The sequence below is a fragment of the Atractosteus spatula genome, chromosome 3, assembly GCF_055471065.1.
Source record: "Atractosteus spatula isolate fAtrSpa1 chromosome 3, fAtrSpa1.hap1, whole genome shotgun sequence".
Lineage (NCBI taxonomy): Eukaryota > Metazoa > Chordata > Actinopteri > Semionotiformes > Lepisosteidae > Atractosteus > Atractosteus spatula.
Window position 1 is genome coordinate 63809449 of NC_142708.1, and position 25972 is coordinate 63835420.

The 25972-nt window shown below is 39.7% G+C and overlaps 1 protein-coding gene across 11 annotated transcripts in view; it reads left to right on the forward strand.

The window, feature by feature from the left end:
• LOC148838161 (PDZ and LIM domain protein 5-like) overlaps positions 1–25972 on the forward strand; it is a 126748-nt gene that overhangs the window by 15237 nt on the left and 85539 nt on the right. For 9 of the 11 annotated variants that reach the window (XM_088910846.1, XM_088910853.1, XM_088910852.1 and 6 more), the window contains exons 1-2: positions 234–311; positions 936–1082. In XM_088910846.1, coding sequence (XP_088766972.1) covers positions 984–1082 — 99 coding nt within the window. In that variant the 5' untranslated portion in view covers positions 234–311; positions 936–983. Of the gene's footprint in view, positions 1–233; positions 312–935; positions 1083–25972 lie in introns of those variants that run through there. The other 2 variants (XM_088910847.1, XM_088910850.1) reach the window with 1 other exon arrangement.

Here is a 25972-nt window from a genome sequence, read left to right on the forward strand (position 1 = left end):
TAGTAATTCGAGAGCAAACAGAATCCTCCAGTTTTAGTGAACTGCCTGTGTGGAAAACCAGCTTGAGCCTTTAATCTCTGCATTGGGAATGTTTACACTGGTGTCTTTTGTTTTGTGCTGGGTTCCACCTTAAACCCGGCACACTCGCTCGTAGTCAATTCCTGAAATACCAGTGTAAGCTTATGGCTTGGTCGGCCGTATAAATAGCGAGAGCACTCTGTTCAGCTGACACTGCTGTCTCTGTGGTCACAGGGGAATTGTGGGCTGTGGACAAACCAATTAGCCAGCTGTTAAGGGATTGGACTTTAAAGGTAAAAGTTTTTAACTTTGCTTAACTCCGATTTGGATTTAAAATCAGTTTTAGACATGTTTTAAATTGGTTAGGCTGCCTGCATATGACGACAAGGAGAGATGGGATGACTTCATGACTTCATTCTGTATTGCATGACTGGTTCTACATCTCAGACATTATCTGGCTTAAAGTAGCCAATTGAATCAAGTTGTGTTTGAAATTTGTTTAGAAAATGTGCTATGCTGTTTGGTGCTGAAGGAGTAACACGTTTGCTGGGTTTTCTAGTAGTTTCCATTATAGTCATTTGCGAAAGTAATAGTAGAAGTATAGCAGCAGTTTCAGAGGAAGCAGTGAAATAAAACTGTATGAATTCTTAACTAGCATGCCCACTATGTCCATAAAACAATGCAACAGAATGTGTATGGTTCTCCAGTAAGCTGTTATTTTAGAAAACAGTCCTGCTGGGATCCGGTGAGCATGCTGGGCAGAGAGGCGTGTCTGCCTTGGGGCTGGGGAGCTGTTGCGGTTGTGTCTCTGCATGCCTCCGTCATTGTTCAGGCCAAAACAGGCACCTGAGAGCGGAAAAGAGAAGGAGGCGAAAGTGGATTGAATCACAGTAGTAAAGCGGTCTTCTTCTTTACAGGAAGCGGGGTTTTGGATCTGGGAAAGGAGAGCGCGCCGTGCAGCAATCATGAGCACCACCTACAGTGTGTCCTTGGCTGGCCCAGCGCCGTGGGGCTTCAGACTGCAGGGGGGCAAAGACTTCAACATGCCGCTGACCATCTCCAGGGTAAGCAGGAACTCCAGCAAGGGGCAGTGAAGCCGAGACAGGTGTTTGACACTGCAAGAGTTGAAACTGCCAGAGATATGCGCACCTGCGGTCGAGTTCTTGTGATGCTTCTTCATTTAGTTCTCCGGAGAGTTTCTTCAGTTTTCTGTAATGTGATATCTGAGCTCAGGTGCTGTGCGATTCTGTGAAAGCCTTCACAGTACAGTACAGGTCACAGAGGCTCCCTTTGGGTCCCTGCTCTGTCCTGACAGCACGGTGAGGGGCCAGTACTCATATAAAATATGGGAAATACACATTTATCTGAGAACCTTCCGCTCTTTTTGGCAAAAACGTTACTGTTTTTCTGAATGCTTTAAAATGAATTGGTCCAGCTGCTTGAACCTGTGTGATTTAGGGAATTTTTTAAAGGGACGAATCAGATGAGAAAAAAATTGTTCCCTTTGAAACAAGGGTTGAGAGCTAGGATCAGTGCGGAGCATAAGAAAATATGGCTAATTTAAGAAAAATAGTGTTGTGCTGAGGATCTCTTATGTGATTCCCTGCATAAATCGAATAATGATACAAATGTTCAGTAAATAACTCTTTATCTTTGTTGTCATCTGAAATGGAGAGTTTTGTTTGTTTCTGGGTGAAAGCAATAGAAAGATTAATGGCATTTCATCTGAACTACAAATACCAGTAATGGCATTTTTCTTGCATTGTCTCCAAGTCATTTGAAGGGCAGACTGTGAGATTGATTTCGGCACTGTATTCAGGGGCATTCAGCATCACCGTTTGTACAAACCTTTACAGTATGCACACCTTTGTGGTTTTACAGTATAATTTTATATTCTGGGGCTCCCCTGATGAACTGGCTTCATGGGGCAGATATTGATATCCTCTTATACTTATAGTATTGTCCTGATCATACAGTATGTAATTCATATTTCTGTTGTTTGAAGTCACCAGGATTTCATCCCTATGTCATTCTGCACTGTACTTGTGAGGAAAAAAAATAATCTTGTTGCTGATTGCCATGCTAGAGTGGCTGACCCACCTACACATACCTGTAAATGCAATGAACAGTGCAGTTGTTTGCATTTTTTATGTACCTGTGTAATGAGCTTGGCTTCAGAAAATAAGTGAATAAGAAGCTAATGAGCTGTATCCTGATCTTTGTGGCTCTTTTCCACAACAGCACAGGCACCAGGCTTGTGGAGCCTGTGAATGTGTTTTGGGAGGTGCTGCAGTCTTGAATTATAGCAAGAATGTGGCAGGGAGTTCACATTCAGTCACACTCGCAAAAAGTCTGGAAGCCATTATTGGCCCATTAACAAATTATTTTTTGCAGTTTTATTGGGTGTTGTTCTTCCAAGTTGAAATTAAAAGTTTAGAATTTTCTACGGATGTTAGAATAGATTTAAGACTGTGATCTGAAGATCTTTGCTATTAATTTCTCACAGCAGTGCTTGATATGTATGTAAGATAAGCTTGAAGCTAAACCAGGGAGGGGTTCAGTGATGTTTCTGGGTGGTGTGCATAACAAATGCTGATAGGACAGCTGAGGGACATCAGGAAGAATAATCAGGGCTTTTGCAACATGCTCACAGTAAACATGTCCATATCCAACTCAATATGTTATAGATATATCCATATCTATATGTATGCCTGTACCATACACCTCTGACCAGGCCAAAAACTTCAGACCAAACGGAAAATGAATGTGAGGAGGGGGTTAGCATTTCTAGTTCACAACTTCAGTCTTCTAACCATTTAAGAATCCTTAAAGGAAGACCTTCTGCTTCTTAAAATCCAACTGAAGACTCTTGTAGACTTAGGCCAAAAATAAACACGACTCTCAGTAACATTAGCAACACTTAACTGTCGTGCCTGCATTGCTTCATTTTGTCCGTTTCTGTCTGTGTTTGTTGGTGACCTTTGAACCTATTTTGTATCTGTTACTTTTTACTGTCAGCCTTGAAGAACCTATATTTTGTCTGCCAATGAAACTGCATTTCTGTGATTAAATTATGATGTGCTGGAGCCTTCTTAATATCATTGTCCAAGGACATACTGTAATGCATATTTTAACACATCGTGTACAGGACAGTTAAAAGTTTTCCTATGTTCCCTGTGATCTAGATAATGCAGCAGTTTAACTGACTGTTGTTTAGATGTTCCAGGCAAATGAACATGCATTTCTGAAGGCATCCCTGTTCGACTGATTCAGCACAGCTGAACAGGATGTGTTCAGTGCACTAACTCACGGCCTGGATTGGCTCAATGCTGGTCAGCCATCAGATGATTGTGTATCAGACTGATAAGACTGGATGAAGAGAATAGAGCTTTAGGTGTTATTTATAGAGCCTTTAAAAGTTAATCTTGGCATCACCTTTGATGTTCCAAATGTATTATTGGAAACTGTTTGTTTAATCTTGTTTGGCAGCATGGCAGGCACAGAATGTATTGCTGAGATACAGGACAGAGTAGCAGAGGTGACCCAGCGTTATGTGAACTTTTGGCCGAGCACTTCCATCAGCTTATTTTTCAGGGCTGCTTCTTCCTGCTCTGGTAGAAAGAAAATATTTTTACAGTCCACTTTAAAGGCAGTTCTTTGATGTTAGGCTCATGCATTGTTGTGGTGATTTGGTAATGTGGATGAAGAGCTCATCTGCACAGACTGGTTACAAGATGCAGGGATGGGAACCACAAGCAGAGCATTCAGTATGTTTTTGAGTGTTAATTCACTCTGGACAAAAAACTGGAGACTAACTGATACAGGGCTCTGGGACACAGCTTATTTTCTTGGCCAATCAAAAGAAAACGGCATGTGTATAATTGGTCCAGAGTGTTCCCTTGAGGAAGAGGAGAGAGTCTGGGATAAAAGGCTAAGGATCAACAAGAGAATCACTGTTGTTAATGTTGATCCACATTTTAGACCCAAGCCTTATGTCTGAAAGTGACTAGATACAGTATGTTTTACATTGTTTTTGTCTTTTCTGTTTTATGGAAATATTATCTGTTGAATAGTTAAAATGAATTAAAAACTGTTCATTTATACTGCGATATCTATTGAATTAACCTGATCCAAAGAGAAAATAAAAATTGTGGCTGCTACTGCTGAAGAAAAGCATCAGACTTTTGGGCCTGCTATTTTCACCCCAAATCAAGATTATTTGTATCAATCTTGTGTGCTTTTCTGTGTTAAAATGAAAGTTGTCAAAGTATAAAAGATAGGGTATTTCAAGTGGTGATTATGCATGTTGGGAAGTGTCTTTATCTTAAAAAACAATCCCTTTCTTTTTTGACACTGAGTGATGGTTTTCTGTTGTGACTAGCATTTATCTGGGAACAACACCAACCCTTAACAAAAACAGATAAAAGCTTTTCCTGCTGAAGGAAGTTATTTATATCATTTTCCAAACAGATGGTGAGAAAGGGGTAGTTTCATAAGAACCTGTTCTCCTGAAATGTGCCATTTAATGCTCTTTCCTCTTCAGGAACACTAATTTTAAAAGCAAGGTTGGCCTGTGATGACCTCAGAAAAAAACTCTTTCCAGAGCTTCATATTTCAGGAGTTTAGGATCAGATGAGGTGGTGCAATTGTTGAACTCAACCTATTTCCCATGACCCCTGTGCATTAAACGCTATACATTAAACATTTATGAGTAAGATTTGTTTTGTGAATTATTAAATGAGGTGGAGTCAATTAATGTCAATTGGAAATATTTTGTTTTTGTTTGTTTGGTTATTTGTTAGGAAACACCACTGTTTTTAGAACTGTTGTCTGAAATACTGCGTCTTCCTTTGCCCTGAAGCCATTCTCCACCAGGTCATGTCTTGTTGTGAAAATGTTGGTTATCTTTAAAGAATTTCTAGGTGCTAGTTCACATCTGCCCAGTGTGCTGTAAATACAGTATTGAGTATACCTGCAGGGTGAAGCTGAAACAGGCTATAGCGACAACCTGTAGAAACTTAATACAACCTGTGTTTCAGTCAAACAACAGCTATAAAAGCTTTTCCCCATTCCATAATGTTCAGTATAAACTTTTTTTCTCATCTGTACAGAATTGTGTCTTGTTCAGACCATGTATGCCAGCGTGCATGTTCTTCATGTGGGCCCTGTCGAACGTTTGTTCGACAGACTCGGTTCCCCTGCAGGTCTTGACTGCGTGTCGGGCGCGTCTGAGACTGGGGTTCATGGGGACAGTACAGTGTCTCGTGAAGGCAGCTGCAGAACCTTGCAGGCTCCTGTGAATTACATCAAATTAATTCAAAGACGAAGACAAGCCGTCTTGCTCGGGTCATATCGGATAAGCGGGTCCTTGTGCAAATCCAAAACGGATCTCCTGATTGCTCCTTCTTTCAGGATTGATGGGAGTTGGCTTCCAAACTGTTTGTTCTTGTGAAAATGAGTTGCTTCCTTCTTTTCCCTGAGCCAGTGCGCGGCCTCTGTCTCGCCGCTGAAGTCAGTCCCAGGCTCTCTTGAGGTTGTGCAATCTGCTAAGTTGTTTAGAGACCGTTGCAGCTTGATTCTAATACTGCTGTTTCCTTTTTAATGCTTTTCTGCCGGTTTTTTTTGCAAGACCTCCATCCAAGTAAGAAGACAAGAAGACAGAATCTGCCTTATTGTGACACTGTGCTCAGATGTGCAGTGACAGAGGAGGGATCACTAGCATTATGGCAGATTGTGGGGAACAACAAAAAAAGGCTGTTATATACAGTAAATATGACAGTGCTGGCTATAATACTTTAATATGTATATAGTTTAAGCTTTTCCCAAAAGAATAATTATGCCTGTTGAAAACAAATGCACTTGAATAGGATTTTTGCGATTACCTTGTTGTATATTCTTCATTCCTCTCTGTTGGGTTGGGGTTGAAGGACATTAAACTAACTTTCTTAAGTGGGATTTAAACTTAATCGTTGTTGTAAAGAATGGTTCTGCTTGCCCTGTGGACAGGCTGGGCTATTCTTTGCGGCGATCCTCACTGTGATAAACGTGATCAGGTGATGGTTTATGGCTGTTCTGCTTCATCAGTGTAAAAGGATGGTAATGTAGATGCCATCTCACAAGTAGAGACTAAACTAATGTTTCTTTATGGCTGTGATTCTTTTGGAATCATAGTTCCACAATTCAGGAATCACACATATCTGAATTAACTTGATGAATAACTTCAAAAGAGAAGTTTTAAATGTGTACCTGGTATGTCCCTGCAAAAGTATCAAACTTTTCTAAAATTAAATTGAAACATGATAGATAATCTCAGACTAAGTCTCAGACTAATCTTGTGGTTTTTAATGGCAATATTGAGCGATTGTGATCTGTTTTTCCCTTTGACACTGTCTGTGCACCGCTCTCTGTGGTTTGTCTTGCACGTCTCTCAGGACTCAGCCAATTACTGTAATTAAAACAAACCCAAAAGGAGAGTTAAAAGTTAAAATATGTTTTTATCTGTTATCCAAATACTAGTGTCTTCCATTTCAGGTCTAGTGTTGAGTGTTTTTTTTTTACTTTTCAATCAGAGATACTGTATTTGCTGTGAGAGGACTGAATAAGTAACCAACACCAGGTTATTTGATTGTTGAAGTCTTTGTGTTGCTGATGGTTTCAAAATGAGAGCTTTAAGCAGCCCTAAGCAGCATTTTATCTTTTTTAAATTTGCAATAGAAGCCTTTAAAGTCAGGACATTTGCTTAAGCAGTTTCCCAGAATCAGAAAAACACAAGTTTACGACTTAACATGGAGAAGCCATATTTTCGGAGTGCAGGTCTCACATGGTATGAGTATTCTGTTTTAACTGCCTCTCTGCTTCAGGACTCAGAGAAGATGGACTACGAGCAGGCCTGTTCATGGGTGACTTGCCTTTTTATGTACTATAGCACACTCTCTGCATGGGATGCACAAACAGAACATATCTCATGTAAGAGGTAATAACAGATCTGTTAGTGGATGTTTTATCTTGACATGATGTCATGTTTAAACAACACCATAAGATAAGATCACTTTATTAGCCATATACAATTTCTTGCATTAGGAATTCTGTCTTTTCGCATACCCCAGCTTGCTCTCCATGAGACACAGACATACAGACAGGGAGATAAGCTTGGGGTCAGAGCACGGGGTCAGCCATTGTACAGCACCCCTGGAGCAGATGGGGTTAAGGGCCTTGCTCAGGGGCCCAATGGAGTAGGATTCCTCTGCCGGCCGCGAGATTTGAACCGGCAACCTTTCAGCCACAGGTGCAGGTCCTTAGCCACAGTGCCACCGCTCTGCCCCATGTTAGTGATATGCCTGGCACTGTAATGTAACAAAGATGGATTTTCAGCAAAGAGGGTGTTGATTGTTCTTGCTGTTTTGACCTTTTTCTATCACATTTTAAGTTTTCGTTTGGAGGCTGTGCACAGGATTCAGCTGGTTTCACTGAAAGGAGCAGTGGATTGAGGTTCGTTGACTATTCATACGACAGCCTTCATTTTGCATTTGCAGAGGTGTGTAAAGCACTGGCTCTGCCTTGAGCTTTGTGGTTACTTTGACATGCAGAAGCTTGCTGACCCCACATAGTTAATGCTCTATTCACTAATGTCGTAATCTGCAAGTCTTGTCTAAACCAGATGTGAAAGGAAGGAGCTGGTTATGCTTAGGCCAAATTGCATTTCAGTCACATTTTGTAGAATTAAGATGTATCTGGAAATATAGTAAATAAGTAAACTTCTTCTGACAGGTACGTTTGGATAATTTGTTTCTTATCATGATTTATACAAGTGAGAGATGTTTAACTGTGAAGAGGACTACTGTATTTATCATACATGGATTCATGGGCTATATATGCTTTGTGCTGCTGTTTCAATAACACCACAGTTTCCTTGCATTTCAGTGCTTTTAGGTCTATACAATTGAAGATCCTGGCTTGGGCTAGATGGGCCTAATGGCCTCTATTTGTTTGCAGTTGTTCTGATGGCTGTTTTTCCTTTCCTGTTATATTGTATGTGGGAGGGCTTGTCATTTACTCAGGGACTCTTTCTTGAAAGGGAATTTATCATTTAAGACTTGGGAGTTTGGCCTAGACAGTACCTGGCTCTTTCTTTAGAAACTCTTTATAAGGAGCTAATGTTTAATGGAATATTTGACTTTATGTTTTTGATTATTGTAGGTCCTACCACATTAAGGGATCTTCAGGTTATTCAGTTTAGGAAAGTAAAATGTGAGTTAACATATTATAACTAAGCTATAAACTCATAAGAGCCTTCTTTTGAGCAACCAAAGTTTTTCCCTGTGACAAGTCATGAACCTCTTTGACATTGCATGGTAAGTTCGATTTGAAGAGCTTTTTGCCGTCAGAGACGGTGCCCGGAGGTCACTACAAGGAAGTAGCTCTTCTTGACCCCCTTGACCTCCAGGAAATTTTACCTTAAGAATGGCGTCCCACAAGGCTCGGTGCTGGCGCCAATGCTGTTTAACATCTACACAGCTGACCTGCCATGTACAACTGGCAAAAAGTACATATACGCAGAAGACATTGCTATTATGCATTGCTCCACAGACTTAGCATCACCAAGACAGTGAGCAGCATTTTCCACCTCGCCAATCGCCTTGCTAACATCAATGTCAAGTGCGAAGACAAAACTATTCCATTTGAAAAAAGCCTGAAATATCTAGGAGTTGTCCTTGACCGCTCACTGACCTTCAAACAACATCTCGAACAAACAGCAGCAAAAATCCAAGCAAGGAACAACCTCCTGCGAAGACTAGCTGGCACTAGCTGGGGTGCAAATTTCACCGTCTTACGCACCTCTGTGCTTTCTCTGGCCTTCTCGGTAGCTGAGTACTGCTCTCCTGCCTGGCACAACAGCAGCCACACGAAGAAGGTAGACACAGCCCTGAACAACAGCATCCGCATTATAACCGGGTGCATTAGATCTACGCCCACTGAATTGCTACCGATTCTCAGCGGCATCTCCTGACCTAACCTTCGCAGAGAAGCAAGTTGCATCAACCTTGCACTGAAAGCCTCGGATGACTCCAACCACCTGTGCACGATGCCATCTGCAACCAGAACACCACAATCCTCCGATTAGAAAACCGGCACTCACCTTCTAACACAATGAAGCGCCTTATGAAAGAAGCAAACAACGACAATGGGACTAATTGGGCTAACAAAAAGTGGCAAGACGCGTGGAATAATAACAACCACAGACTGAAACAATTTATTGACAAAGTATCCAACAAACCCGCTGGAAATGACCTACCCAGACAAGCCTGGGTCAAGCTGAACCGACTAAGAACCGGACATGGCCGTTTCCGGGCCACCCTACACAAGTGGGGTCTCACTGATGACCCAACTTGCGAATGCGGCGATGGCAAGGAGCAGACGGCCGACCACATCCTATACTCCTGCCCTCGCTTCAGATGCCCTGGCACTTTTATCGATTTGGATGATGCCAGCCACGACTGGCTGAGGCACCTGACTGTGACAATATAACTATGTAACTTCTGCATGTTAAGCTTATACGAATATATATAACCTCTTTGACAAATGTGGCCTGTCACACAGACTGGTCCTGCTGTAAGGTCAGTTAAATCCAGACTTTCTAGTACCGACAGGATAAATACTGTATATGAGAGAATGGGGCAAACCACATAAGCCACCTAACTGCCACTTCTTTTTCTTCATTGTGGAAATATGCCCTCTAACACTGACTCCTGCTGTTTAAAAACCATTTGGCCAATCGGCTCCATTCCTGGTAAGTATCAGAGAGAGTTGCCTGACTGCCGTTTAGTTCTACAATTTGAACTGCCTCTGCCTTGGGAGCCGCTGTGCCGAATAAATTGAAGCTTGACAGGTTTGATCAACACTCTGCTCCATTCTTGCACCTGACAGGGTGCAGTGATACTTTTCTGCTCCTGCTGGGTCATCACGTACTTGGCGAAAAGTGACCCCTCACACAGACTGGTCCAGTACAACAAGCCTTTGGTCAGTTAACTCCATACTAGGCTGGGGTTTGTTTACAAACTACATATAAGAAGATTTCCAAGCTTCCAATTTTGCTTTTTGTCTTGAAGCACTGCTTTGTATCGTGTTGCTTGTAATTATTACACTATTGACTGATCTGTTGTATCTCCTGGTTGCATAGTGAAACAAGCCCAGTAAATGACATCCAACGTGTTCTTATTTTTGACTAATTCCATCATGCAAAACAAAGCATGTTGTGTTTTGCCATTCAGGTGTCCTTGTGACTTTAAAATGGTCTAAAATGTTTTTAATCTGATTAAGCCAGTTGTAAAATGTTAATCTATTTTTAAAATACCAATTCAGATGGGTAAAAATCCCTGCTCTCTCACACACACAACCAAAAATTAATCTTTATGTTGACATGAGATTCCGTATTTCAAGATTCTGGGAACAGCCTCGCAAGACAGAAAGAAACAAGATATGGATCATGGGAATCATCTCTCTGCGGAGATGGTGGATTGTGCACCAGATCCTGTGCAAGGTACTGCTGAAGTGTAGAAATGTCAGTGCTATTTTAGGAGCTGAGCAGTGGGATTCACCAGGTGTTTTTGCTGTTAGCTTGCCTTTAGAGCGCCCTGGTGTAGGGAGGTGGGGACTGGGAGGAAAAGACCTACTGTATCAGTTCATACTGTAGCTGTGCAGAGGGGGAGGCAGTGAGATACAGCAAAAGCTCTATCACGTCTTGAAAGACAAAAGACTCCAACCACTTGGAATCCAAGTTTCTGAAGGCTGATTAGACGGATGAGGAGAGACACCAGGACTTGTCAAACCTGTCCATGGTTTGAGACATACTGTGCAAATGCCTTTTTTGGTAAAATTTCACCGTTATGTTAGCCGGCCTGGTGTCAACACTTCAGATTACCACATATCTCCAGTCTTCACACTGTTTAATTATAGTCATGGTTGAGAGGGTCCTTTCTTGCTGGTCTGTAATTGTTGTACAGAATTTCTTTTCAGGATAGAAAAGCACCAGCACTGTGTGTGTGATTTTCTTGTTCAGAAAACAAGCTGATACAGTATGTTACCAAAGGAAGTGTACACTATATTTAGACCATGCATTCCTTCAAACCTCTACACATCTATGACGTTTCTCTTGTCTTTTTATAGACGCAGTTATGTCATGTTTGCAAGTGGAATTCCATTACTAAGAATTAAATGAAAATGGGACCATGCATTTCTTAGATGTGTGCTTCTCCTAAGATGCCATTATGCATTTATCCTGGGAAAAAATCATTGTGACATTTTAGAATGTTTTGCATTTTTGAAAAATAAACACAAGCTCAAGCTCAAGCGGTTGCAATTCTACAGACAGATTCCTGGGTTTTATCAAGGTAGAGTAATATAAACAGTTACAGGCACTTGGGTTTTTCAATTCAAATACTTTGTATTTGAATACAAAACTTCTTGTTTTATGCCCCATCTCTTCAAAATGAAAATGAAAATAAAGTCTGTGCAACAAAAAAAAACAAAAAACAAAAGTTACAGTAATTTAGCAGTTGCATAGAGAGAAAATGTATTTCATCCTAACATTGTTAGGTTTCACACCTTGAATAGGATGAGTGAGTCTTCATCACCACTCACCTTGTCAGGCCCACAGCAGCCTACAGTACATCAGCTCCTATGGTTAGTGGTTACTGCTGCCACTGCCTGTCCAGATCTTGTCTGACCGGGAAAAAAGCATTTCTAGTATGAGCTAAGATGTTAAATCTGAGCTCAAATGTATAGCTGGTTTTCCTAAAAACCTGTGAAGTGTTCTGTGGGTTTGGCACTAGACCTGCAATGTATCCGAGGGAATGTTTTTTCTCTCTAATAAATAGCTGTAGAGTGCACTTATAGAGTAACTTATGTAAAGCTTTAAAATCCCATGAGCTGTTTTCAGATGCCCAATGTAATTTTATTGAGAGCTCTGATTTACAGCTATTATTTTTATTATTATGGTGTTCATTCAACTTAGATATTGTACCTCAGCAAACCAGTAGTCCACACCACTTCTTAAAATTTTCAGAGCTCTGAACGTTCTCTTGTGTGATTAAGGGTAATGTTGGATTGGATCAGTTTGCATCCCTGTAAGATCAATGCGTGATGGCTTTTATGCTGTGACTTCTGCATGTTTGTCAGTTCCGTTTTTCTTTGTTTCTGCCCCTCATTAATATGTTGAGTTGAGCAACAGTTCTCACATTCCAAAGGTTTTTGACCCAGAACAAAATGTGCTGTCTGTTTTTTTCGAAAATAATTGCAGGTAGCTTAAATACAGTAACTGTGATTTCCAATAGAAAATATATATGTACTGTATGGGTTAAATTTCAACATATATTTTTAATTTTAACATTTTTTTTTCAAATTTGTTTTGTTTTCATTTGGAATTAATACAACTGGTGCAAGACTCAGAATGAAATGTAGGTGCTTTATTTCATTTAGTCATCTGATTTTATTTCTTGACACAGTGTTCAGATTTTTCTCTTTCTTGCATTTGAATTTATGGTTTGCCCTTGCCTGTTTTTCTTTTTTGAGAAAAATCGTTATGTTCGTTGTGTATCTTTGGCACCTTTGTCTGGTTTATTTCTCTACCTGGAAGACTGTGCTTCTCTGAAGAAGTAATTGCTTTTGTATGGTTAAAGCTGGAAAAAAGTTTAGATATGGCTGTTTGAGACACTTAAGTTTCATGTTCTAGGTATTCAGGCTTAAACAAAGCTGGTTGTGTTTTCTTTACCCAGAAGATTATGGGAGTGTAAAACAAGTTACCTGGCTTTATTCAAGAAATGGCTGAATGAGATTTTTGGTTCAATTAACTACTAATTACCAAACGAGCTAGATGGGCAGAATGGCTCTTCCGGTTGATAACTGTTCCTACAGGTATGTTCTGTCAGAGCGTGTAAGCTCTGAGTGAGAGAGTTACTGCGGAAGGGTTAAGTGTTTCTTTCAATTCAGTCATGTGGTGTCTGAAGCCTCAAACCTGCTGAGAAGGAGAATTTGAAAATGTTTTAGAAATTAGGTCCAGAGAAAATAAATTATCCTAAAAAACTGCTGATAATATGCGTGCCATACATTAACAGGAAATAACCAAGCTGAACCACATGAAATTTGCTAGAATGACAAATATTTGTATTTATTCTCCTGCTGTCTCCATCTGCAAAATATTTAATCCCCGAAACGCTGCTGTGTGGAATGTTACATCTGAGACCCCTTGTCCAGTCACCATATCGAAGACAAATGTATAGTTGGAAGTTTCTCTTCAGCCTAAGCTATGAAATGACTTGCACTGACTGCAGGCTGTTCGTAGTTCTCATGTGCCGTCCTGTACGACAGGACATGTTCTCCTTAAGGACAAGACTCTGTACCTAGACAGAACAGCATGCTGCAAACATTGTGAGCCTTACATTACAGCCTGTCACAAAGTGGTTTCCTTTCTTTTTCCCCATTCAGTCTCTTACTCACTCAGATCAGAGCTACAGCACTGCTGGAGTGCAGCAGTTGAGACTGAGTACCGTATGTTCGTATTTGGCAATCACTTTGAAGTGCTTTCCACAAGTGACAAGGAATTTAGAAACAGTAAACTAGACACACAGGTACTTGCTTTATAGATTTTGACTGCGTCCCATTGCGTTTATGACCTTTAAAATGGTAGGGACATGAGAGCTCAGTGTGTAAATGTAAACCCACTGACTCACTCCTATGCTGGGATCACTTCTTGTCCTCCTCATTAAGAGTTTTTTACAGCCTGAGGGGCAGCTGAGTTTCTTGTAGTTTGATTACAATCTCAGACTGTCTTTTTATAGACTGTCTGGCCACACAGTGAGACCGAAAACCAGTCAGGGGGCCTTCATTCTAAAGAAACATTATCAGACATGACAGGGTTTTCATTGCAATGACTGTGTCATCAATGTTTAACATTGATTTCTGGCACAAAACTTTTGATTTGTTTTTCATTTGATTGTTTGACAGCCAGATCACTTTTGGTTTTAAAGTTTACTTTATTCAGACCTTGTACTGTATGTGACACATCTGTTTACTTAGCTTTGCTTTTCAAAAATGTACATTTTTGCTAACTTGTTCAAGGGAAGAAAGGCAGTCTTGGTTATGATGTGGTCTGTGCCTTGAGCACAGCCTTTCATCTTCAGCCTCATCTGTGACCCTTAGGCTCTGACCCTCAGAGGCTCATTTCTGATTGTTCTTTGAAGTGTTTCACATAGATGTTGCTTTTTTTCCCAGTTACAGTGCCATGCAATACAATTCCAACCCTTCCTATGGTGTCCCATTCTTTGTGATTTCATGATGTACACACATTTTTTTAAACTTAATATTTTATTCAAATCCTGAATGCTCTGACTGAAGACTTCTAAGGATAAGTTACAGTAAGCAAAAGCTAAAGAGAAACAATTGAAAAATGATGGCTGTGTAAGTGTTCAGACTCATGAACTCATTATTTGGTGGTAGCACCTTTGGAAGCAGTTACAGCTACAAGTCTTTTCTAACTTTGCAGACCACCCTGGTACAGTTTTGCCTAGGACATTGACTACATTGACATTGACTGGGGGCGGAGCGGTGGCTCTGTGGCTAAGGATCTGTGCCTGTGGTTGGAAGGTTGCCGGTTCAAATCTCGCAGCCGGCAGAGGAATCCTACTCCGTTGGGCCCCTGAGCAAGGCCCTTCACCCCAACTGCTCCAGGGGCGCTGTACAATGGCTGACCCTGCGCTCTGACCCCAAGCTTATCTCCCTGTCTGTGTGTCTGTGTCTCATGGAGAGCAAGCTGGGGTATGCGAAAAGATTAATTCCTAATGCAAGAAATTGCAGATGGCTAATAAAGCAACATTATCATTATTAGATTATTATTACCTTATTATTAAGTGTAGCTTGACCTTGTACTTTGGACCATTGTCCCATAGAAAGATGAATTCACCTTCCATTTCAAGATGATTAAGGCTGTGCTCACAGGGATATATACAGTGTTTGTTTGATATATTTATACCCTTGTCTTTGTCTCTGATTTGCTTTGAAAGTTCCTTAGTCTTTGTGGTTGAGTATTTGCTTGAAAATAACTACCTGACCAAGGAACCTCTTCAGGTTCACAGATAGATAGGGTGACAGATAGAGGCCATAGGAATATTTTTACACATTAATGAATTTAAATTGGACTTTTTAAAGGGTTGGAGTACTTAATGCAGTCATGACTTTTTCGTTTTTATTTCAATATTAATTATCAATTTTCTTTTTCATTTTTGTTTTTTGCTTTGAATAGGTGGAGTTGGTTATGTGCTATATATGACAAATATTAAAAGTATCATTAAAAGCATTGTGATTGCAACTTTTGATAAATGTGGAGCATTCTAGTTTGTTGGAAGCCAGAAATATTTACTTTCAGTAACAGGTGCAAGGCAGGTGGCTTTAATCCTGGCTGGGGTAGTCATTGTTTCAGACTGAAGTAACAAAAACAGATTTATTGTCTTAGATCATTTATATAGATTTATTGTTGTCTGCAAATTCTTCTTCATTTGTGTTTCATCTGTATTGGACAATGCAAAGCCGATAGGAATTCTTGCACAGGTGTTGTGCCCTAGGAATTCTTGATATAAGGGTTGAATACGTTTTAACTTCATAGATGAAAGAAAATTCAACTGCTGTTTTCACCAAGACTTATTCCCTTTGTATCAACATTTTCACTCTAATTAATTAATAATAAGCTTTTAAAAAGAAGGCTCTAAAAATAATTAACTTTTATAATAGAATGCTTCATCTTTCTAATAATTATAATGTAAATGTTCCCTGCTGAAACACAGCTATTGGGCTAAACAGACCTAATTGTACAATGATAGTCCTGCACAGAAGAACAGGAGCAATGTTATGTGGGGGTAAAGCTTATAATAATTTAAAGCCTATGTTACTATCCTTGAATTAATACATGTTGTGCAATACCATTTTGGTTTACTTATGCACATTCAGCATGCATATTACAGTATTTGTTCAGGTCTTCAACATTGCAATACTGTGTTCAGTCTGTTTGTCATCTGTCTGCATAGTTTGTCTACCTGGGAATACATATACTGTATACTGTATGTTTTATTTAATTCTAACTTAATAACTTCATTGTTCATTGTTCACTATTCCAAGGCTTTAAAAATAATACTGTTTAGGGTGCCATTTATTTTAAAATTTATGTTTTACCCTTTTTTTAAAACAGTGTTAAGGTTTTCCAGCAGTTTAAGATGTTTGTTTTGTTTGGCTTTTTTCAGTGCTGTGTTTAAATGCTTTAGTAAATTGCAGTCAAACAACAGGTTGTGTTCGTAGTGGAGGTGTGCATGGACCCGCCCTAATAAAAATGTCTATAAAATCTCCTAACATGGATGGTATGTGGTTTCACAGGCTTGAAGTTTGAATTCACCTCTTGTGCTCCTGAGAAAATTTAAAAGGAAACATGTGGGGAACTCAGAAAGGTGCACAGCTTTATTTAGTAGTAATGCGAACAGTTCAGCTGTCAGGATTTTGTAATTACGGTATATATGTTTTCAGTATTTTGAGGTTCATAGAGCCCTGGCAGGCTCTAACTCATGTGCATGGGCCTAGAGCTGAGTTTTCTTATTTTCCTCTCTTTGCTTCAAAGGAGCAAAATTAAATCTCTGAATTTCTGATTTATCATTATGGCCTTGATCACAGCATGAGACTATAAAGTGCGAAGTGAGATGTGAGTTAGGTGTCATTAGGCTGGTGTGCCTTCATGGTATCCAGTTGTTATTCTGTTTATTGCTGTTTTTTTGCCAGCTCTGTTGTCTTTGGAGAAAGTAATTTCAGATCATTATAATGTGCATGATTTCAATGTTTTTTAAAATCACAATATTTATACTGTATACAGTACGTGTCTGTGCAGATACACTTACTTAATGTTGTTATTCTAATCTTGTCCAATATATGAAAATACATTCAAATACTGTGATATGCTGCATATACAGTAGTGGTGCATTCTCCTTCCGCTAGTTAAACCACTCTTGCGTACCTAGTACAGATTAAGATTTTAGACATCTTGTTCTCTTATCTACTGGCAGACAGATGGTCAAATTTTCCTTTTCTGCAAGGCCGGTCTTGTTCTAGATATGTGAGTAACGACAGTGGGCTTCCTGGCTGTGATTTGTGACAGACGGAGCCTATTTGCTCCACTGTGCACAGAGGAAATGAAGTGTCAGGCTGCCTCTGCTCAGATGCAGGGGATTGCTGTAGGGGCTCCTCAGAAAGGGGCCGCTTGTCTGTAGCTGGAATGCGGTCAAAAAATTGGCTGTTACGCTTATCTTATTACCAAAAGTGGAAACTTCCTCAGATCACCATTACACTTGACAAATTTATTGCAATTCAGAAATAATCGAGCAACAATAGTGTCTGGCAGTAGCCAGACACACATCTCTTTGAACACAGTGATGGTCCCAGGATAGAGATTTCTGTGCCTTCCAGCCTGCGATCACACAGGCTTTGGTTACTGTGCAGTTTGTCAGAAGGGAATTCTCTGACAAAAGGCGGCGTGTAGTGGCTTAAAGGGTCTTTGACGCTGATAGTGATCCCGATCTCATTGTTTTTGCAGTGCGTTGCCTAGCACTGGGCTGAAAGAGACATGCGAGGCAAACTGGGAGAAAATAGGTAAAGCAGAGCAGAGAGCTGATGCCAAGAAAAAGAGAGAAAAGAGACCCTTCTTGGGTCTTTTACTTTCAAGCCAAAGAAAGTTTTTTCTTCTTTATCTTTTGCTGTTTTCGTGCAGGAACGTAGAAAGCATTTGGATCACAGCTGGTGGATTTGTAAGACTAATAAGAGACATTAACATTGCTGTAGGGTACTGGTCAGTGAGTGCTATAAAACAAAGCTTTGTTTCTCTTCTGTCTCTAATTCTCCAAAAGAACTAATATCAAAAGCCAAAGATGTTGTAAATATTGAGGGAAATGTGTTCTCCAGCACAGTTGCACCGTTGTATTGGTAAATTTGAAGCACTTAAAATCTGTTGTTTTTTTGAGGTGACAGATGCTAACGGGTGCTAAAATGTCAAAGCTAATATTTTTGACGTTTTGAAACTAGACCTTAGCCAAGACAGCAGATTGAAATGTTTAAATTGTTGCACAGTGAGAAAGTATTTTAAGACCCGTTGGTAAAAATTCTCAAAAGGCAGAATTATTTGTTTGTTTAATGATAGAGCAAAACAAGCTCATTCTTGTTAAGAGAGAGAGAGAATCACTCCCATTCATTCATGCATTCAGCATGTTGGGGAAGCAAAGCATATGATATACAGTAAAAGTGTGAAAGGACATATTATCTTTGTCACCTTAAGAAGATGATCAGTGTGATTTACTGGTTTAGATTCAGTTTGCAAAAGGAATCCAGCCCTTGCGGCGAAACTGTCAAAACATTTTGTTTTGATTTTCATTACTTGAAAATGGAGTTATTTTGTCCAGTCCAGTGAGTACAGTGCATTTTCTCCTAGTATAATGCATTTGTTTTAATGTATAATAATATAATGAAGCTCTAGTTGCTTTCGTCTTTTCCATTTTGTTGTGTTGGAACTCTCTATGGCTCAGTTGCAAGTAGTCTAAGGTGTGTGTAAAACACACCTGTTTCCAGCAGCACCACAATGCTGCTAGCATACTGTAATACATTTGCAGGGACAGTTGAAATATTTAAAGAGAAATACTGGATTGAATACCACAGGATGTGGAATTATATCAGCAGATTCATCTATTTTGAGTAAGACCTATTACAAGTCTGGAAGTGGGATTTCTGATTTACAGTTTAGGATCATAAAGAGGGAATATATTTTGCATACTGAAAGCCAAAGTGCAATTTGGACTTTGTGCATCCATTAACTATCATTATTGATTAATTTCCAGTTGGATGTTTTGCTTCAAAGAGAACGGTTTGCCGTTGTATTGCATGAAGGTAGTGGATTGTTAACATTTTTAAGGCAAAAACATTGGTTGAAGGGATACTCCTCTGTTGCACAAGGGCTGTGGGGTGGAGAGGGAAAGTGGCAGAGCTGTTCCCACACACCCAGCCCTGCCAGAGAAACTTAGCTGTGAACTTTGCTCAACCAACGCAGGGCGCCCAGCCGACTGAACCTGTACTGTGCGATTTCTAATTAATTTCACATCGTCCCATTGTCTTGAGAATTAGATGGAGCCGGGCACATGGAGGTCAGGAAGTGCTAGCTATAGGGTTCTGTGTCTCCAGACCTGAGCTGTGTTTATGATCTTGCAGTGGGGAGGAAGAGATATTGTTTAATATTTTACAGACATGTTTAGTTTTCTTTTGTCAGTGTTCTAGTACTTGGGAATTTTGTTTTTTAACCTGGGGTATAGTGGGAGAAGACTCCTCTTTCCCCTCACACATAAAACAAATATTTTAACTCAGTTTCCTACAACCGGTAAATTAATAATATTAATAGCAGTTTGTGGTGTACAGTGAGTGGTGTGACTACAAGGTTTATGAAGTGTGTAGAGTAAAATAACAGAAAGCTTATAAAAGCTTACTAGTCTCACAAACACAAACCTAACTTCAGTATGTTAAAGCAGATGTTGGTATAGCATACCTTCAGTGGCAGCAAAGTTACCAAAGAGCAAATGATGTTATTAGTGTAAATCTGGTTATTTACTAAAGAAATGTTGCACAAAACAAATATTTTAAAAGCAAATGGTTACATTTCCTCATTATTTGTGTGTATATAATTACATGAAAAAAGGACTAATAAGATTTATTAAAGTTGCTTTTCAGGTGATGAATGTATTTTGCTCATTAAAATTCTAATTTTGATTGTTAGAATTTTGCAGTTTATTTTAATGCGAATGAAACTACAGTACCATGGCTCAGATCTTAAACTGACTTTTCAGAGCTGGTTGTACATAATTCTTAGTCCTTCTGTTTACTCTGCAATGGCTGCTGTTTCTTAAGTTATCAGAAAAAGTAACTAGTAACCGAGGACTGCAAAGAAAGCGTTTCTATTTGGCCACCACATAAAAGTCAAAAGACACCAATCAAGGTTCCAGTTGTGCTTAGAATCCTTTAATACTTTGCCAAGACTGCAGTGAGTGTCAACACTGGAGCAGGGCCCTCTGTTCCTCTGTTACTGGAGCAACAGTGCAGCATGGCTGCTAATTACACCTGGCAAGGTCTGTAAGACTAGTGGAAATAGAAACTGGCACAGAAGCCTCTGTGGTTTCTGGAATGTCTTTGCTTTATCAGCCCTGAAACTCTTTCTCAATTACAAGCACATGCGGCCTTTCTTGAATAACCTTTCTTTTATAGGCTGCAGATCTTGAGTCTTTACTGTACCACTGAAAAATTCCCTAAAACGTAGGCCTTTAATCCTAGTTAAAATGGAAATTCCTGTTCATCACCTAGACAGCATCCCTACCCCTTTTTCTCCCATGGAAATGAGAAAATCCGCCTTTAACTCTGAAAAAATAAATGTTTGGTTCCCTTAACAGAGAGAGAGTCATGAGTTCAAGTTCCCATTTTAAACATCTCTCCTTTATACATTTGTGTTTGCAAAGAAGGAGATAATTGGTCCTTAGTACTGCTGTTGTTTAAGTGTGTAACAGCACTTCAGTGGAGATGCTCAGCATCTTCATTATATCATCCAGTTAGACGTCCTGTATGTATCCTTGGTTTCTTAAATACTACAGAAACCCATAAAGAGCTCCTCCTCTATAAGAGCCTTGTACCTTAACCTTTTTAATGCTTTCCTGTTGTGGCATTTTTCTTAGGAATTTATTTTGATATGGCAAAACTGTAATATATTAAGATGCATTATGGTGAATAGAGATATTTTACTCTTTATTCTGCTGTTTGAGATTAGTGCACTCATTTTAACATCTAACTCAACTTTTGCTGTTAACTGCTTTTGCTGTTATCATTATGCTTAGTTGCAGACTTGTTAAGTATGTCAGTTGCAAGCAAGGATGATTGGAAAAGCACAATCTCATCATTTTTTACAGAAAATATGGTAGTTTATTGAAAGAGGGTGTCAGAGCTTTAAATAAAACCAACATTTCATTGAGAACTTGAGGGACTGGGCGAGCTGGATGATCTTCTGTGAGCAGATGCCTGTTTTTCACATGTTTTCACTTGTTTAAAATCAGGTAGTGGGATGTCTCCTGTCTTGCCTGCTCTGATTTCAGATCCTGACTCCAAAAGTAGAGTAGATGTGGCCTGTAGGTATTTCTTACATCTGAAGGAATATTTGTCTATCCTTGAACATTGAAGGAATGGACTGTTTATATGAAATGTTATGTCTACTGGACAGCAGTGGTCTCCTAGACTGCTCTTGTCTGGGACAAGTGGTCAAATACCAGCTGGAGTTTTCACTGGTGAAAGCTGTTTCAGTCCATACAGAATTTTTAAAGATTTGATTAGATTTGAGAACTAGGAAGAAGGCAGCAGGGACACTTATATACCAACAAAATCTTTTGTCAGGTACAATAATGATAAGCCATGGCTTCATAAAGAGCTAAAAAAACCTGTGCACTATAAAAGAAGAGATTTGTAAGAATGGAGGCAATGAGAGCTACAGAAGAGCTAAATGTCTAATTGCTTTGTTGAATAGACATATAAAAGTCCAATATAGGGATAAATTAGACTTGGCAAATAATGACTCCACTACTCTTTGGAGGAGCCTTCAGATGATCATAAATTATAAAAAAGACACCTCCCAAAGTTATAGCTGACTCTGCAGATAGACAACAAGTTTTATTGTAGGCTTGAAAAACAGTCTCCGTAGTACTGATCATAGTTCATGCATTCTGATGGCCTCTTCCCATTCAGCTACCTCATTGCCATCTTAATGTCTTAATGACGATAGACCAGTTGCTCTTACATCCGTCCTTTTGAAAGTACTTTACTTTACAAATTATTACAAACTATTACAAATTCACATCTTAATCCCCTACAGTTTGCAGTTATACTGGTAATATTATACTAGTAACTAGTAATATCAGTAGTAATATCATTCCAGAATGCCTTTACAGTTAAATATTCCGCTTTCCATCTGCCAGTGGATTCTCAACTGTTTCACCAGAAGACAACGGTTGACCCTTCTGTCAGTCTGTCATTTTGTGAATACTGGTGTACTTCAAGGATGTGTGCTTTCCCCATTACTCCATTCCAACTGCTGCTCCAGCAACTCCTCCATCAGACTTATCAAATTTACATATGACTTCACCCTTGTAGGTCGCATTACTAAAGATGATGAGTCCATGCACAGGAGGGAGGTGAGTCTTCTAACAACCACCTGAAGCTTAACACACTAAAAACGTGGAAAATGTATTGGATTTCTGGAAGCATTCTCTAAAACCTCTCTCCCTGGTTATTTGTGATGTGGCTATAAGCGTGGTGCACTTTTTTCAATCACTAATACTCTTCAGTGGGACTTGAATATCACCAGTATCACAAAGAAAAGACAGGTGGAAGTGAGAGGAGGGAACTTTTTGCATCAAGTGACAAACTTCACTTTGGTATCTCTCAACCAATTCTGAGACCGTTTTACAACGCCATTATTGAGAGCATTCTGGCTGCCTCTGTAACTGTTTGGCTTGGCAGAGCATCTGCATGCTCCAGAAGGGAAACTGCAGTGTGTTGTTCACTTTGCAGCGAGGGTCCTTGGCTGTCGTCTACCTTCCATTGATGGTTTATACAATTTAAGAGCAAAGTAGCAGGCAGGAAAGATTGCAGTGACCCCTCCCACCCGGGTTACCACCTGTTTCATAAACTTACCTCAGGAAGATGCTACACGTTTATTAAAACCAGACCCACCTGGTATTTGAACAGCTACTTTCTTAGGGTTGTCCTTTGCTTCACTAGAATTCCTAGTTGTATGTGCAGTCTTATTGATGTCTTTTGTCTTATTTGTGTATTATATACAGTATTAGAATGTTTTTGCAGCACCAAGTGCACCAGAGTAAATGTACATGAAATGTACTTGGTGAATAAAGGTGATTCGGATTCTAAGAACTGTCCCCCTTGAGATATCGCCTTCTCGTGTGCTAATCTAATAGTGGACAAAAAATAGAGTATTCTGGAAATGCCGATATTCCTTCTTTGGCTGAATTTCAAGACCAACTAATTTAAAATCAGTGCCTCTCTCGGGCTCACAGCAGCCTGCTCCAAGAGGGTAAGGCCAGCTACAGTACATACAGTAGTTGGCATTGCTTACCCTCTGCGAAGCAAAAACAGAACCTCACTATGCCTGCAGCTCCTGCCTTGTATAGCCTGTGTGAAAGCAGGTTTTCCTTTCCTGCTGTCCCCTGTCACTGTCTTGGGCTGCAGTGCCACAGCAGTTTCTCGCGAACAGTAATTGTGTAGCCAAGGTTTATATCTGGGTGGTCTGTTTTCTAAATGGTTTGACCTCGTCTTTGATTTTCGTAGACCCATCTCAGGGGCCTGCGTGAGGGAGCCTGTCACAGGAAGCTGGCGTTTGTTTCTTTTTAAGGGCTCTGGCTTAAATACACCAGTCCCATTCCACACAAAACACACAAAACACTGATCAACCGGAAAAAAGGCTCATTTGAGCTCTTAATAAAATAACTCTTTACAGTTAGTGCCCACATGTAGTAATTGGATAATTTCTTTGAATAATCGGTTTGTTTAGCTTTCATTTCTTAATGCTTATTGTTTCTTAGCAGTTGTAAGACTTGTTCATTATTTGCTGTGACTTATTAAGGATAATTCTCATAAAGCCAAAGAATGCGCATGTGGAAGCAATTGGTTCTAATGCATGTGGAATTGTGCTCTCAATTAGTAAGCTGTGTGTATATTTTCATGCTGTTTTGTTATTAGTATAATGGCTGGCACTTACCTTGTTTTACAAGACTAGGGCAAAAGGCAACATCTAGGGAGACGTAATTGCATATTTGTAAATGCTCCCCAAAACTTTGTGTGAATTCAAGTTAGCAAGAGAGCAGTTTTAAGTTAACTACTGCATTATTCTGGCCATGTAACATGTTCAGGATATTGCTGGGCTTCTGTTGCCTACAGTTCCACCAATAGGAATACAATAGAATTTCCTCAGTCTTCCTTAGGTGCCCATTCCCTTTCCACAGGGTAGGATTTTCATTCTAAGCAATTCTGTCTCTTTTATACCAACCAGTGTATGTCTTGGTTAAACTACACCAGTGCTGAAAGAGATTATGGAATTACATTTTAGGAAGTAAAGTTTTATTATTGTAGCGTGTGGTTATTTTTAAAGACTCCTATGGTACATACTGGTGTGCAGAGAATGAACCTTGATGCCCTATTAATATGAGGGTGTACATCCAAACTAACTGAGAACTGAAGTGCAGGTTTTCTTCTATGAGTTTAGGCAGATTCAGGTGCAAACGCTTCTCTACTTACAGCTGAAGACCCCTCCCCCCATGTAGTTACCGGGGAAACGAGCAGTTCTGATCCCCCACTTGTCCTCACTTTTCTTCCAAAACCAACAGAGGCTTCTAGACAACCTATCAATTCCAGTTTGTCTCCTTCCCACATTACCTGTGGGGAGACGGTAGCCACTACACTATTATTACTGTAAATGGTGGTTCTTCATGTGTTTTTATACATTAGGCGACATTCAGATATGTCATCCAATACCGTGAAAAGCTTTTCAGCTAAAGCTAAGCTCACTCAAGATATGGTTGAATAATTAGAATTTACAAGCACAAATGGAACACAATTAGCCCATCGCTTAAAGATAAGACTTCAACGGCAGGTGTCCAAAAATCTCTTGGCATCACAGGCCAAATATCACAAGCAGTGTTGTGTCACAATGACAGGACACCTCATTGCTTCCAGATATGGCAGTGATCCTGAGGTCTTAGCCTGGCATGGTACCATCTTAAGTTCACCTATATTGGGATATGTACTGTACAGCTATAAAACTAAATGGTGCTATATTTATGGAACAGTGGTTTTATCCAAATTATTTTAGCACGTAGTTTTACTGTATGTGAAGAATAATAAACTGAGGTAAAACTTTGCCAACACCTCAGTCAGCAGTCTCTACTAAATATTAGTTTTATTCTCATTGACCTTCTGTTGTGGCTATAATCAACCCATGAATAAGCCACCTTCACTCCTTGATGTGTAGTCAGATTTACTGCTCCAGTCGTGAAATGTGTTAATCCCTCAGATTCACTCTTTTCATCCTTGAACAGGATGTTTTAAATCAGACACTCTTGTCTTTAGTGATTGACAGCCTAGGAGAGCTGCACCTGGGGAGGGTATATGTGCTGTAAACACAGTCACTTTAGTCCATTTATCGTAAATGTTTAAAATGCCGTCTTTCCCACTATGTAAGCAGCAGTTCATCCCTGTGCCGTAATGATTTATCATCCTCCTCCAGCTGTATGGCTTCACTTAATTTAATAGCTACCATCAAACTCAACCTATTTGTTCAACACTGCAATAATATGAAAAGTCCTATAAACCAAAATGAAGATTCTCTGCCAGAATTTTCCCCAGTTTCTCTGTATGTGGTGTTTCCAGACATTTCCAATGATGATAAGAAAACAGTATCTTCAGCAAAACGCACATGTTTAAGTTTATTGGACAACACGTTGGGCAAAGATCGTAATGAATCTAGAAATAATTATCTTCTTAAATGACAATCTACATCACATTTTTAAAGGACTGTTTTCAGTGGATGACTGAAGTACTGTATGATGTATCTTTAAGTAAGGCTGAGCTTGTATTTGCCTGTGGAACAAAGCAGTTACTTGGTAGCATTTACTGCTTTGCGTACATGTCTTTACTCCTGACATACAACAGTTACCAATGTAAATGATGTGGCTTTGTTGGTGTGCCAACCCAAAAAAGCCTTGAAATGCTGGTAAAAACATCCCAAAGCACTTCAATAGCGTGAAACATAAAATTAGATCCCAAAGATTACAAACAATAGCCTATAAAG